The 15167-nt window shown below is 40.8% G+C and overlaps 1 protein-coding gene across 1 annotated transcript in view; it reads left to right on the top strand.

The window, feature by feature from the left end:
- Window positions 1–15068, top strand: part of LOC125481368 (Fanconi anemia core complex-associated protein 100-like) — a 17445-nt gene extending 2377 nt beyond the window's left edge. Inside the window, exons 2-3 of the mRNA XM_048592828.1 lie at window positions 457–569; window positions 13381–15068. Coding sequence (XP_048448785.1) covers window positions 457–569; window positions 13381–14410 — 1143 coding nt within the window. The 3' untranslated portion in view covers window positions 14411–15068. The remainder of the gene's footprint in view (window positions 1–456; window positions 570–13380) is intronic.
- The last annotated feature ends 99 nt before the right edge of the window (window positions 15069–15167 follow it).

Below are 15167 nucleotides of genomic sequence, written 5' to 3'. Positions count from 1 at the left end.
AGATTGACACTTCAGTACAGTATTGAGTGACTGCCGCATTGTTGGAGGTGCTGTCTTTCAGATGACACAGTAAACTGACTTCCCTTCTATCCTCTGAATTAAAAATAAGAGTTTCCATTCACTATTTTGGAAAAAAGAACACAAATTCTCCTTGGCAATTGTTTATTCCTCACCCAACACTCAGAAAACATTATCTGGTCATTTATCATTTGCTGTCTGTGAGAATTTGCTGTGTGCAAATTGGCTGCTGTGCTTCCTACATCAGCTCCAATGATCAGACTGCATAAAATACTGAGATTGTGAATGTGTTACACGAATGCAAGTTGTTGGGCAAAGTGGTGCAGGAAATGCTAACCTCTGAAGAACCATTCCACAGCTGTAACCCGCTGCTAGCTAGAAGAAATTGATGGAGAAAACTGGGTTTAAAAATCTCTACTTTATCTTTTGCATTACCAGATTGTGTACAGGTTACCCAGCTCTGTATGGCACGTGGAAGTAGACAGTAGACATGAGCGCTTGTTTGTGCTGTGTGCCGGCAGTGGAATATACAGCATATCATTAAACCATAGGTAAGGTACGTTCGGTGTAATGTTGTACTATTAAAGCAAAAGCAGATATGCATATACAATATATTGCCAAATGGTGGTGCTGAATAAAGCAGATTACACAGTCATTAGAACTGAATTCAATATTGTCGTATTGTGATTTTTGCATTATTATAGTAAGTTAGAATTTTCATCATTCCAGACTTATCTGTAAAATAAAAATGCTTGCAAACTCACTCATTCATTACAATCAATCAATCAAATACATTCTCAAATCGTGTGATTTAATAAATTGTAGATTTTTCATTAAAAGTTCAATATTTAGAGAATTATGTTCATCAAGACATTTCTAACAATGAAATAGGGTTGAAAAGTTAAGAAACCAGTAAGTTTTTGAATATTTACTAATTAATATCTACAGTGCTGCCATAATCTGCGACAGCACACTCATTACTCAGTATGCTAGCATTTATCAGACCTTCTGTGTCTTAACCCATTGTCGCATATACAGTATGTTATTATTTTCTGCAATCGATAAAAATCCTTTAAAAATAGTTTTGCTATGATGATATTTAGAACTTCAGTGATTGTGCCAAAAATATCTACCAACACATCCAAAGGTATTGTGAACATATATGTGCTGGCCTTTATATCTTGAGGAACAAAATACAACAGGATAGAAATCAAGCTTCAGCTAAAAAAAAATCTGCTTTCATCTGTTGCGAGCAATTTTGGTATCATACCTTAGGAACCCTGGAGGGAATGTAGCATAGATTTACCAAAATAATAACCTGGACTCCAAATGTTACATTGAAGAAACATAGAAACATAGAAGCAGGAGGATGCCATTCTGCCCTTCGAGCCTGCTCCGCCATTCTTCACGATCATGGCTGATCATCCAACTCAATAGCCTAATCCTGCTTTCTCTCCATAAACTATGATCACATTCACCTCAAGTGCTATGTCTAGTCACCTCTTGAATACATCCAATGTTTTGGCATCAACTACTTCCTGTGGTAATGAATTCCACAGGCTTACCACTCTTTGGGTGAAGAAATGTCTCCTCATCTCCGTCCTAAATTGTCTACCCTGAATCCTCATACTGTGACCCCTGGTTCTGGACATACCCACCATCTAGAACATCCTCCCTGCATCTACCCTATGTAGTCTGTTAGAATTTCATATGTCTCTATAAGATTCCTCCTCATTCATCTGAACTCCAGCGAAAACAATCCCAATCCTCATACGTCAGACCCGCCATCCCCGGAATCAGTCTGGTAAACCTTCGCTGCACTCCCTCAAGAACAAGAGCATCCTTCCTCAGAAAAGGAGACCAAAACTCTCACAATATTCCAGGTGTGCTCTCACCAAGGCCCTGTACAACTGCAACAACACATCCCTGCTCCTGTACTTGAAACCTCTTGCAATGAAGGCCAACATACCATTTGCCTTCTTTACTACCTGCTGCACCTGTATGCCTCCCTTAAGTGACTGGTGCACAAGGATGCCCAGGTCCCACTGTACACTCCCCTCTCCCAACGTACATGTCAAGCTTTGCTGACAAGGGTTGTGTTCTCCGGAATTTAGAAGGTAAAGGTGATTTGATTCACATTTTCAAGATACTAAGGGGAACGGATGGTATTGATTTGGAGAAACTAATTCTGCTGGTTGTGGAGTCTAGGACTAGGGGCCTTGGTCTAAAAAATTTAGCCAAACCTTTTCAAGAGTAAAGGTAGTGAACACTTCCACATAGACATAGGATGTTAGAAGTTTGGAACACCTATCCATGAGTGGCAATTGGTGCTTGATCAATTGTTAATTTTAAAACCGAGATTCATAGTTTTTTGTCAACTAAAGTTAGTAATGGATATGGGGGTAATCGTGGATTTATGGAGTTAGATTACAGATAAACCATGATCTCACAGAATTGCAGAACAAGCTTGCATGGATAAATGGCTCAGACTTGCTCCAAATGCAGGCAATCCCAAACTTGTGTCACTACCCCAATTGGGCTTGCAGGCCAATCATTTGGGGTCTACAATTTGAGGCAGTAGTTATGACTGTCCAGAGCGGATTCTGGGCATGTAATTTATTTTTGTCCCAAGTGGCTAATTGATGGGACAATCTTTTGCTGCCTTAATTGTTCATTCTTTCAGTGCCCATAATGGTGATTCAGTTCAGTGCTCTGATTGGCTAATCAGGGACATCCATGGACGTACTCAGAACGGAGAAGTCATTTTGAAAGCATAGTGGGACGAATGTTAGAACTGTCCTGGGCTTGGTGCTGAGGCATGGTCAATCATTACATGCATGGTCAACATTCCTGGTCCCATCAGAGTCTTCAAGATGGTTGTGCATTGGCCATTGGCGTTCCCTTAAGAACAGTTCCCTGGCTCTCACACTCGGATTTTACCAGTTTTCAAGCGTCAGAATGGTATTATAGTGGCAATGGCCGAATGGCTGTATCAGAGTGATTTTTGAAAATATTTTCACTTTTGTTTTTGAATGATAAAAAATACTTATGAGCTTTTTCTTCTCAGTATGACCTTCACACCTCTTGTAACTCTTCTTGAACACATTCTCAATGGGAAATGCATGAATTTATTCAAGATATTTTCTAATCAGCCTATGCAAAGATGTTATTAGAGATTTCTGAAGCAGATGGAGACTTGAACCGAGGTCTCCTAGACTAGAGGTAGAGACACTACCACTGCACCACAAGAACCCTCTTAATTCAAGCGGTGGGATTCGAGCCCATGTCCACAGAACATTAACCTGGGGTTCTGGATGACTAATCCAGTGACATTATCACTACGCCACCTCTTCCCCATGAATTCATTCCATCATGCGATTGAAAAAAATATATGTGCTGGGACTTCTGTCTGAATGTGTACAGGTTGCTATCGTTAGTTGTTACTATAGCAAGTAGTTAAGTGGGTGATTAGGGTTAATTAATTAAATAATTGTCTGGGTAGGGCCTAGATGCTTTCGAGGCACAGTGGTAGTGTCCCTGCCTCTGAGCTAGAAGGCCTGGTTTGAAGTCCCATTGGCTCCAGAGATGTATCATAACATCTCTGAACCGGTTAATGAGAAAAATGTATAAAGGAGGGCCTGATTTGGAGAAAGAACTGTAGGACCCATTAGTTAATAAACTCTATCCACAAAGAAAGGTGTCTTGGTTTCTGTCTCTTCTATTGGCTTGGATCCAAAGTGACATTGGTAGCAGAGGGTGGCTTCCTGAAGGTAAAGATTGGAAACTAAGAGCTCTTTTCAAGCAGAAGGTTGTAATTTGAGTTGCTTTTGAGAAGAATGGCTGAAACAAGTGTAAGGTCAGGATACAATTTCCCACCAATGCTAAGAGAAATTGAACCTTGTGATCAATGGGAAAAATGAAGTAGCGATCTGGACATAGACTACATCCTTCCCAAAGAAAGGAAAACAAGGTATGGCCTTGGCACTGTCATTCCTACTAGGCGCAGATGTGGTGTCAAACGTTCTCAGAGCTAGAAATTCATGAATTAGACACTGAAGAAGATGTGGATATTCTCTTAAAATTTTTGAACAAAATCTGTGAGAAAAAATACTTGGTAAATGCATACAAAGTGTGACCAGACTTTGATAAATTTAGAAAGCTGGACAGTTATTCCATAGAATAGTATATAGTGCAAATGAAGAGACTATATTTGAGATTGAAAGTATAATTAGAGACTCCCAATTTAATGTTTGTCTTTAAATTGTTGGATTGTGCTAAGGTGTCAAATGTGGATAGACTCTTGTGGTTATATGTAAAAAAATTAACTGGGGTTTGATTTCCAGAACAAAACAAGCTTTTGGAACAAATGCATTAAAATATTACTAGGTAAATCTTCATTCCCAGCAGCCTTCATGATTCAATGGAACATTCAACAGCAATGCAAAAAAGGAGGATTCTTCAGTAGAGAATCCAGATGTAGTCTAAAAATGTCTATACAGAAGGAAATCAACTAAATGGAGTGAGGGTGGTAATACCTCTGCCACTTATAACAGATCCCAGAAATTAAGAAAGAATAACAAGAGAATGAACTCAAGTAATGGCTGGGGAATGGTCACCAGTGCTTTAGGTACAACTCAGAATGCCGTTATGCAATTAATTTTCCTAAATGGAACAAAGATGTTTTCAAAATTACGCATGACATGGAATGATTGGAGGGAAAAGATGGTGATACTGATCAGGCAGGGGTAATTGTTATAGTTACATAAAGCTTCAACTTAGTATTGAGCAAATATCTTAGTCACAGACCTATTCAATTGGGCTGCGTTGGACAGTGAATGCTCAGTGTTAAAGTGGATTGGTTAACCTTTTTTTTAAATACTATTAAGAAAGTCTTGAGAGTAAATAAAATATTTGTGAAATCTAATTCAGAAAAATACATGTTCTGCTTGCCAGCCTAGGATAACACAGAACATATGAAACCAGTTCTTTCTAGCAAAGCTTCACATGCTAATCTCCTGGATGACTATTTCTCTGCAGCAGTGTTTTACATATTCTTGGTGGAAAAGAACAATAAATGTTGTCAGTTTGGCCTGGTTAAAAAATTTGAAAAAATTCCCAGCTTCAGGTTGGGCATGACAATATGCTGACGCCATTAAAAAGTGTGGTGATTCCATGTTACATAGCTGGGCACTTTATCAGCACAAACAGTGTCAGTGGAAATACTCTTACAGTTGAGCAGGCGTCAATGAAACTGCCAAGCTACATGACAATGCAACTGTTTTGCATAAAGATTAGCAGTTTACACAATCTTGACATTTCAGAAATTAGGTATTATTAAAGAAATCAAAACATTAAACAAATGTTATTGGCATCAGGAGATAGGTGTTTGAAGGAGAAATGGCTAATTGTCCTAAAACTACATCAGCAATTGCCCATCCATCTAAAGAATGCAGGAGTAAGGGACAAGGTGCATACTAAACATATGGGAGAGATTAGTGATAAATGTTATATATGTTTAAAAAAAAGGGTACTAACACGGCCCATAACGAGTCGCCCATTAACAAGAGACTTTAACAAAATTGTCGTAATGGATTTGAAGATATGGCAATAGAACATTTTCATCTTGCATTTCATAGAGAATGGCAACTACATTTAGTCAGTCTGCAGTAATATAGAGTAAAAAGAAAAGAGTAATATTGGACAAAACAATTAAGAAATAGATAGTGACCAGACTAGAGGTGCTGGCTAAATTCCCAACTGACATTGGAGGGAATTTGTCAATGATAAATTTAGGAACTTGTGTGAAAATGTGAACATTGGAATAACATGTAAACACGGCAGTAAAAAGTCTCTTCAGTAGTAGTGTGAGTGAAAGAAACTAAGCAGCAACAGATGAGGTCGTTCATAAAATCCTAGAGATAAATCAAGTTGTAAACTAATGTTTGTCCCAACATGGGCAATGCATATGAAGAAAATGGAAAATGGTTGGGGTCCACAATCCATATCAGTTAGCTTTTGGGAGAAATAGAAAAAATTCTTTGGTATTGAATGATTACCCACTAGTTTGGCAAGAGACTACAATTAGCTCATTTTGTTTTCTGAGAACTTGAATGCCGTACATATATGGAGAAAGCTTACTTGACAAGTTAATTTCCTTCCTGAGAAAATAAAGCCTGGTTGCCATAGGAAGATGACTTTGTATCCATGGAAGAGACAGGTCAGTTGCGTTTGACTGGATAGTTAACCTGGTTGTGTACTCAGATTAGACCCAGTGCCAGTTGTGATGTATTGGAACTTAGTACTGTGATGAAGCGTGCTACTATTAAGGAAGTCTTGAGAGTAAATAAACCATTTGTGAAATCTAATTCAAAAAAATACATGCTCTGTCTGCCAGCCTAGGATAACACGGAAGATATGAAGCTAGTTCTTTTTAGCAAAGCTTCACATGCTAATCTCCTGGATGACTATTTCTCTGCAGCAGTGTTTTACATATTCTTGGTGGAAAAGAACAATAAATGTTGTCAGAGATAGTAGGAACTGCCGATGCTGGAGGCTGAGATAACAAGGTGTAGAGCTGGATGAACACAGCAGGCCAGGCAGCATCAGAGGAGCAGGAACGCTGACGTTTCGGGTCTGGACCCTTCTTCAGAAATGGGGGAGAGGAAGGGGACTCTGAAATCAATCGAGAGGGGGGAGGCAATGATGGAAGGTGGATAGAGGAGCAGATAGGTGGAGAGAAGGCTGACAGGTCAAGGAGGCGGGGATGGAGCCAGTAAAGGTGAGTGTAGGTAGGAAGGTGGGATGGGGATTGGTCAGTTGGGAGGCAGGGGCGGGTAGGTGGGAGGGAAGACGGACAGGTCAAGGAGGTGGGGATGAGGCTAGTAGGTAGGAAGTGGGGGTGGGGTTGGTCAGTGAGGTGGGAGGTGCGGATAGGTGGGAGAAAAGATGGACAGGTCAAGGAGGTGGGGACGAGCTGGGCTGGTCTTGGGATGAGGAGATTTTGAAGCTTGTGAAGTCCACATTGAGACCATTGAGTTGTGGGGTTCCCAAGCGGAATATGAAGTGCTGTTCCTCCAGCCTTCGGGTGGCATCATTGTGGCACTGGAGGAGGCCTAGGATGGACATGTTGTCCAAGGAGTGGGAGGGGGAGTTGAAGTGGTTCGCGACTGGGAGGGTAGTTGTTTGGCACGAACCAAGCGTAGGTACTCCACAAAGCGGTCTGCAAGCCTCCGCTTGGTTTCCCCGATGTAGAGGAGGCCACATCGGGAACAGCGGATACAATATACCACATTGGTAGATGTGCAGGTGAACATCTGTTTGATGTGGAACGTTTTCTTGGGGTCTGGGATGGGGGTGAGGGGGGAGATGTAGGGGCAGGTGTAGCACTTCCTGCGGTTGCAGGGAAAAGTGCCGGGTGTGGTGGGGCTAGTGGGGAGTGTGGAGCGGACGAGGGAATCACGGAGAGAGCGGTCCCTCCGGAAGGCAGATAAGGGTGGGGAGGGAAAAATGTCTTTGGTAGTGTGGTCAGATTGTAGGTGGCGGAAGTGGCAGAGGATGATGCGTTGAATCCGGAGGTTGGTGGGGTGGTACGTGAGGACGAGGGTGATTCTGTTTTTTGTTGTTATTGCGGGGAGGGGGTGTGAGGGATGAGTTTCAGGAAATGCGAGAGATGAGGTCGAGGGTGTTTTTGACCACTGTGGAGGGGAAATTGCGGTCCTTGAAAAATGAGGACATCAGGGATGTCCGGGAGTGGAATGCCTCATCTTGGGAGCAGATGCGGTGAGGCAAAGGAATTAGGAATAGGGGATGGCATTCTTGCAGGAAGGTGGGTGAGAGGAGATGTATTCTAGGTAGCTGTGGGAGTTGGTAGGCTTGAAATAGATATGTTTCCAGGTGGTTGCCAGAGATGGAAACAGAGAGGTCCAGGAAGGAGAGAGAGGTATTCGAGATGGTTCAGGTGAACTTAAGGTTGGGGTGGAAGGTGTTAGTAAAGTGGATGAACTGTTCGAGCTTGTCAGTTGTCAGTTGGCCTGGGAAGCCAAAAGAATAAAAAAGGTAGTTAACAGTAATTTAGCTGCTGAAACATCGGCACTAATGTAAACCATTCATGTAGGGGTATATTTAGCTAATATTGTAAAGCAAATTGTTTTTTTTTATTTATTCATTCATGGGATGAGGGAGTCGCTGGCTAGGCAGCATTTATTGCCCATCCCTAATTGCCCAGAGGGCTGTTAAGAGTCAACCACATTGCTGTGGGTCTGGAGTCACATGTAGGCCAGACCAGGTAAGAATGGCTATACAAAGGACAGTTTGAGAAACACAATGTAGGAGCAAATTACTGTAGATGCTTGAATCTGTACTGAAAACAAAAAATGCTGGAAATCTCAGCAGGTCCAGCAGCATCCGAGGAGAGAGAGCAAGCTAATGTTTACAGTCTAGATGACTACATGTCTGCACTGACAAGAATTAGACAACCATAGGTACACAAAGGCTGGACTGAAGTACGTCTCTTCCTATTTTACTTTGAATACAGGCCCAATGATTTTCAACCGCTTTAGAAATATTTTGCACAATATAACGGAGTGCAACTATTTCACACTAGTCCTGCGTAGCTTAATTTATTCTCCAGTTGTCTTAATTTTAATAAAATATCACAATAGTTTATCTGATGTCTTTAAGGGAGGTAATTTTTCCCCAAAGCCCTTCAAAGAAGCTGAAGGAACAAAGTGGATACTGAATCAAAAGAGATATTAGGCAGGTTGACCCAAAGCTGGGTAAGACAGGTGAGACTCAAGGAGGATCTTGGGAAAAGAAAGTTAGAGGCAGATGGACTGAGAAGGAATTCCAGAGCGTGAGGCCTGGGTGGCATTGATGATGAGATAGAGGAAGGAGGGATGCACAAATGGCCAAATTCAGAGAAACAGAACCAACAGTCACCCGAATGGATGAGCAGGACAGAACAAAGTGAGGAACTCAGTGAAGGGAGAAGTACCAATGAATGAAAGTTCAGTATGTAACTTGCTGAAAAGGCCCACACATCATCATAGTTTAGGTGAGTAGGTGGTAGAACAATACTCAAGGCAGTTTCTGTAGGAGACAAATTACAGTCAAATAAAATAGTTTACTTTAAATCTCTCATGATGTGGATATCACCAGCAAGGCCAGCATTTGTTGCCTATCCCTAATTGCCCTTGAACTAAGTGGCTTGCTGGGCCATTTCAGAGGGCAGTTAAGAGTCAACAACATTGCTGTCAGTCTGCAGTCAGAAGTAAGCCAGACCAGGTAAAGATAGCAGATTTCCTTCCCTAAAGAACAATACAATTGTAAATACCGGGGGATTATTATTGAATGATTCAACAGTGTGAAGGGACATGAAAGAGGGACAATGAACGATCCAAAGAGAGAGTTGAATGAGGTGATGGCGAAAGGGCTGAGCAGGATGGGAAGTTGGCAACACTAACCCTGTGGGTACTTTGGCAAGAGGTGAGGAATGCTGCTTTTTATTGGGCCACTTGGAAAGAGGCTGGGAGAATAGTGCACAGCAATGTATGAGTACAGAAGGAGTGAGGTAGGGACTAGCCGTGGGAAAGATATATTTCTTCTTTTCTAACTTTGAATACAGGTTTGATTTTTATCTACTTCTGTGATTACACAAAATAACCTAGCATTTAATGACAGAATTCTGCAAAGTTTTACACTTGACCTATGTAACCTGATATACTCTCCAATTACATTAATTTTGATAAAAGACCACAGAACAATTTATCTCTCATGGGAGAAATGAAAGGTGATATTAACGGGTAACAAGAGGGGGAGGAAACTGATGAGAATGGGTCTGGGACGAGCAAGGGGAGACAAATATTCTTCAAATATTGGTCTTGGGTTCAGGACAACAATTAAAATGTCAAGCAATTGGAGTTATGTAGTGCAAGACAATGTACAACTCTGAACAGTTAACCAATTATCTGTCCTATTCAGGATGTACGTGAACATCCATGAAATTTATAATCAGCAAAGCATAGGTCTCAAGCTAAGAATCTACCCTAGTCTCACAATTCATTCAGTTTTGGAACCCAACAACAAGTAAAAGCATGAAAAATCTACTTTTGAAGTTGCAAGTTCAGGTGCTAACTTTGCATTTTCTTTCTGTTACCAGTCAGGTTTCAAACAGATGTAGCTCCTTTGTCAACCAGCTGGCAGGTGTGCTCTGTAGATGAAGTACATTCCCCTCCCTGTTTTCTCTTTCCTCCCAGAGGTGATTGAGCTGATACAGAGAAACATACCCCCTTGGGAAGGTCTGGGCATTAAATGGCAGTCTAGACTGAGATTCCTGTTTGAAGGCAGCTGTTGTGTTACAGCTATCAAGCTGCAGCTGTTAAATGTTTTATGGTACAGGTTTTATGAAGAGCAGAAGATATTCTTCCAATGTGAAACATAACAGTACAGCCACAAGACATTTTAGTTTTGTCTTTTTCTTTAGTTTAAATTCCAAGCTTATTCTATTGATTGAATTTTGTTTAACGAAACCAATGTCCATTTTCCTTCCAAGTCTTGTCTTCAAAATGCATCAGATATTTTATTATTCTTTTCTGTATATTCAGTCTTTACAGATTTATTCAACTTTCACATTAAAAATTACAATTCTTTTCCTTTCTCTCACATTTCCTAACATCACAAAAGTTCAGCATTAACGAACAGAGTTTCACTGGCAACTAATACTGTGGCCATTCCATATCTGGCTACAGTGTAATAACCAGTGTCACTTTAATAATTTTACTTTCGGTCTTGCCTAATTTCAAATTTAAATTTTTTTTTGTTCTAATTTTGAAGATATAACCCTAATCTTCATCAGTGACAAAAATTCAATAATTTTGGCCAACAACCATTTTTATAGATGAAAACCCTGTTGTATGTTACATTAGGCTCAGCCTGTAGAGGTTTATGCTACAAGTTTGTTGTAGCAGTCAGTGGTGACACGTGTCAAAAGTCACCATGGCCCAGAGGACTACAGGGCTGCTCCCTCATTAGAGAGAGATGACTGGTGGTGTTTAACCCAGGGGTCACCATGCCTCAGGCATGGGGAGAGATTGAGAAGGAGGGACCTTCATGGTAACCCCAGCTGGTGTGGGAATTGAACCCACACTGTTGGCTTCACTCTGCATCAGAAACCAACCGCCCTGCCAACTGAGCTAACCGACCCCTGGTACATATCAAGCGCTGTAATAGTACCCTTGCTAGCAGACTAACAACTTATCTGTCAGCACTGACCTCCTGCTAAAGACTCAGTGAAATGATTAATAGCCCAATAGCCTCTCTGTTTGCATGAACGCAGTTTGGTTTGGTTGAACATTAAGTTAAGCTTGATAAATTGTAAAGTCGTTGTGGGATTAGAATGGATTCAGTCTCAGGTGTATAGATAGATACAGTAGTTTAGTTTGACAATTAAATTTCAGACACTCCAAAATTAACTTAGAATCAGAGAATAGTGCAGTGCTCAAAGCAATTCAGTCTATTGAGTCTTTTGAAGGGCAATCCCCATATCCCTACAATCTATTCTCCTTCAAATATTTATCAAACTTCTTTCAAAATGCCACTATTGAATCTGTTTCCATCAACTTATCTGGCATTTGTATTCCAAATTCTAACAAGGCTTTGCATAAAAATGTTTTTTTACATGCTGTTTCTTATTGATATTTCTTTTCTCCATTGATTTTAATATATCCTCATTCATTTGAACATGTAATTTGATCCTGATTGTTGAGATAACAGCCAAAATCTTGAATCTGGCAGCTTCACACGAACACCATACTGCTGTTAAGGACCAGACCAGGTTCCCTCAAAATATAGAGAGAAAGTAGCTGAGAGCCTAACTTTTTCTTATTTTAAATATAAATGTCAGGTGCTGTGTTCCAGATGCAATTTGATTGGTCAAACTACTGAATGTTAAGCAAAACACAATTTATTCAAATACTATAGTTAAAATATCACAAAAGAAAGAAGAATTTTGAATATTTTAACTCTATTGGAAAACTTAATGGAGTAGTAGATACAGTAACTATTACCAATTAACTGTTCCAATACAGTAACATCCATAAACACAAACTTGGCAAAAGGCAAATTCAGAAAACTGATTTGTCTCAAATGCAATCCAGCAGCCCAGGAAGAGAACCCCCAGTAATCAAGAGAGGGAGGAATAGCTTCCACTTTTTCAAGACCCCAACAGCAACAACTGCCAAAAGCTAACTAAAAATCCTGGATTTGTGGAGGCTTGACCACACCCACTTAGGCTGTTTCTATTGTTCCAACTTTTTTTTAAAAAACCCAAAACCTCATTAGTTGTCTATCGTCTCATAGACTGCTGGGCATCTGTTCCCCAATTTCACTCTAAAAGAAACCTTGACAAAACACACCTCTTACTGCCACAGCATCATCACACTACCATAGAAACAATGTCAAGCTGCTGGTGGTTAGGCACCAATGTAAAATCAGAGCCAAACTAGTCAGTATGAAGGAAAGCAAGACTCCTTTCTTTGTCGGTAAAGTTTACTGAATACTTGATCCGTAGCTCCTTCCACACACAAGAACCACCTGCTTGCCCTTTAGGTACACCTCATCAATTAACCTCAATCACCCACATATATACTTGCTAGATTAACAGATTCTGCTTGTTCCATTAAACAAAACATTTTAAGTTTCCTTCACACAATTGAAGACACCTTCTAAACCGTTTGAACCATTTGATGGCCTCTACTCCTTGTCTAATGCAGTATCAGAGGAGTATGCAGTGCTCAGGGGAGGCGATGGTGGTATTATCACTGGCCTGTTAATCCAGTTACCCAGGTAAAGTTCTGGGGACACAGGTTCGACTCCTGCCACGACAGATGGTGGAACTTGAATTCACTAAAAATCTGGGATTAAGAGCCTAATGATGACCATAAATGCATTGTCAATTGTTTGAAAAACCCATAAAACTCATCTGGTCATTAATGACCTTTAGGGAAGGAAACCTACCTGGTCTGGCTTACATGTAGCTCCAGACCCAAAGCAATGTGGTTAACCCTGTACAGTTAGGAATTGGCAATAAATGCTGGTCTAGCCAGCTACGCCCTTGTCCCGTGAACAAATTAAAAAGAAGAGAATCTCTGATGTTTCCCAATAATTGCTTCACTAACTGTAGTCTTTCAGTGGAATGTTTATCTAGCAATTTGAACTGGAAAGCAGCTGATAGCTAGATTCATTTTCCAGATTCTGTCACTTGACACATGTTTAGTATATCATTATGTTTTCAAAGTTCATTTTATTGCCAAATATCCCCATATAAAAAAAATGCAGTTTGCTTTTCTCTTTCTGTATTTTTTTCAGCCTTGTAGAAGAGACTGGAGCTGGGGAATCGCTTCTTGCTGCTTCTCAATCGGAATGTAACCGTGGGATCAGCATGCCTCGTGTCTGTGCTGTCAGGGCTGAGAGATGCATCATCAGGGATCCTGCCATCAGCTCCTTCATTCTGTTGGATGACATTGTCGTAACAGTGGTGAAGGAGGATCGGAAATGGAGGGTGACCTTCCTCAGACTCCCACCTCTAGGCTGCGAACTTCAGCCGTGCAGAAAAATTGAAGACGTGGACTTTCCTTTTCATTCCAATTTCCCAACTTGTGAAAAATCACCCGAAACAATTTCCCCACCAGTGTTATGTTGCATTTACCCTCGGACGGTGAAAGATTCTGAGAAGCAACTGAGGGGGGATGCTCACATGTCTCTCGAACCATCTCTTTTCAGCTTGCTCTTCAGTGTGGATGCGAACATGCTGAACTCACCCGTCATCCTCTGTGGGTTGCCAGATGGGCAACTTTGTTTTGTGCCAATCAAATATGTGAGCTCTGAGGCCAAAGGTCATGCATCACGAGTAAAAGTGCTGCACCACCTCGAACAGCCAGTAGTTTTTATTGGGGTTGTATCAATAAAAGAGGATGGGAATGATGATCCCGAACACCAGCCATCAGCAGACAAACCATCGATTCCTGATGGTGTTGTGGTAATTGGGAAAGGTGGCAAAATAGTGATTATCAAGGCCAGCCTTCAAATGGAGATATGGTTTCCCAACTTCATTGAGTATCACCTTCGAGGACCCATAACTAGTGCTTGTTGCTGTGCTAGTACCCTTTACTACAGCACTTGTTGGGATTTCTTCAGTATTGAGTTTGTCCAGAGGAAAAAATCTTTTGGAGTAACTGGGAGGACAGCAGATCAGAGGAATAGCCAATCAGATGGTACTTTACCTTCTATCCTTACACCCATTAGTCTGAACATCTGTGGAATTGTTGCTGTTTCCACGCCTTCGCTGACAGCTAACGGTAATAATCTATTTACAACTTTGCTAGGAATCTGGTTCTGATGAAAGGTCATCATTTTGAAACGTTAACTCTGTTTGTCTTTTCACAGATGCGGCCAGACCTATTGAGTATTTCCAGCACTGTTCTGTTTCTGATTTCATTGTATTCCTTATGCACTCCCTGTTTCCAGCATCCTCTGATAGGTAGCATACATTCAGAGAATCTGATGTAAGCAGGATGCATTGAAAGAAACTGGCTGGAGGGTTGGATGGAAGCAAAACTAAGTAACAGTCTGCAAGGACATGCCAGTGATGTAGATTCTGGAGTAGAATAGGCAAATGTTTAGCAGCAGTTCTGCAATAGAAAGGTACTTGTATTCTGAAATCTCTCTTTAAAGAAATCAGTTAGAATCCCTCAAAAACCCTTCTATTAAAACTTCCCATTTTTGACTTCTGTTGCTATTAAACACAATCACAGGCTTGTGAAGGCCCCATTGTCGTATTTAGCATCCTTCGTATAAGAGCTGGCAGATTTCTTGCTGACTGTCAGTCAATATTTCTTCACTGCGGATCTCCCTCACTACAAGAGCTGCTACTGATTCTGTGGAAGATAGTGTCTGGAATCAGTTCTACTAAGCTTTGTTCTAATTTAATTGCTCAAGGATATCACATCTCTCGGGAGTGGAAATATTTTCTGTTCTATGTCATTTTATTGCATTAACATTCTAACCACAAACTCATGTGTTTTAGATGAAGAGCACACTGTGCTTGACAAAGGCATCTTCACTTTGTCTCTGTTTGAATGTTCTGGTTCTGATTC

This window comes from Rhincodon typus, unplaced genomic scaffold (assembly GCF_021869965.1).
Source record: "Rhincodon typus isolate 14 unplaced genomic scaffold, sRhiTyp1.1 hic_rhity00001882, whole genome shotgun sequence".
Lineage (NCBI taxonomy): Eukaryota > Metazoa > Chordata > Chondrichthyes > Orectolobiformes > Rhincodontidae > Rhincodon > Rhincodon typus.
Note: the sequence above shows the minus strand (reverse complement) of the source record. Positions and strands in the feature narration are given on the sequence as shown.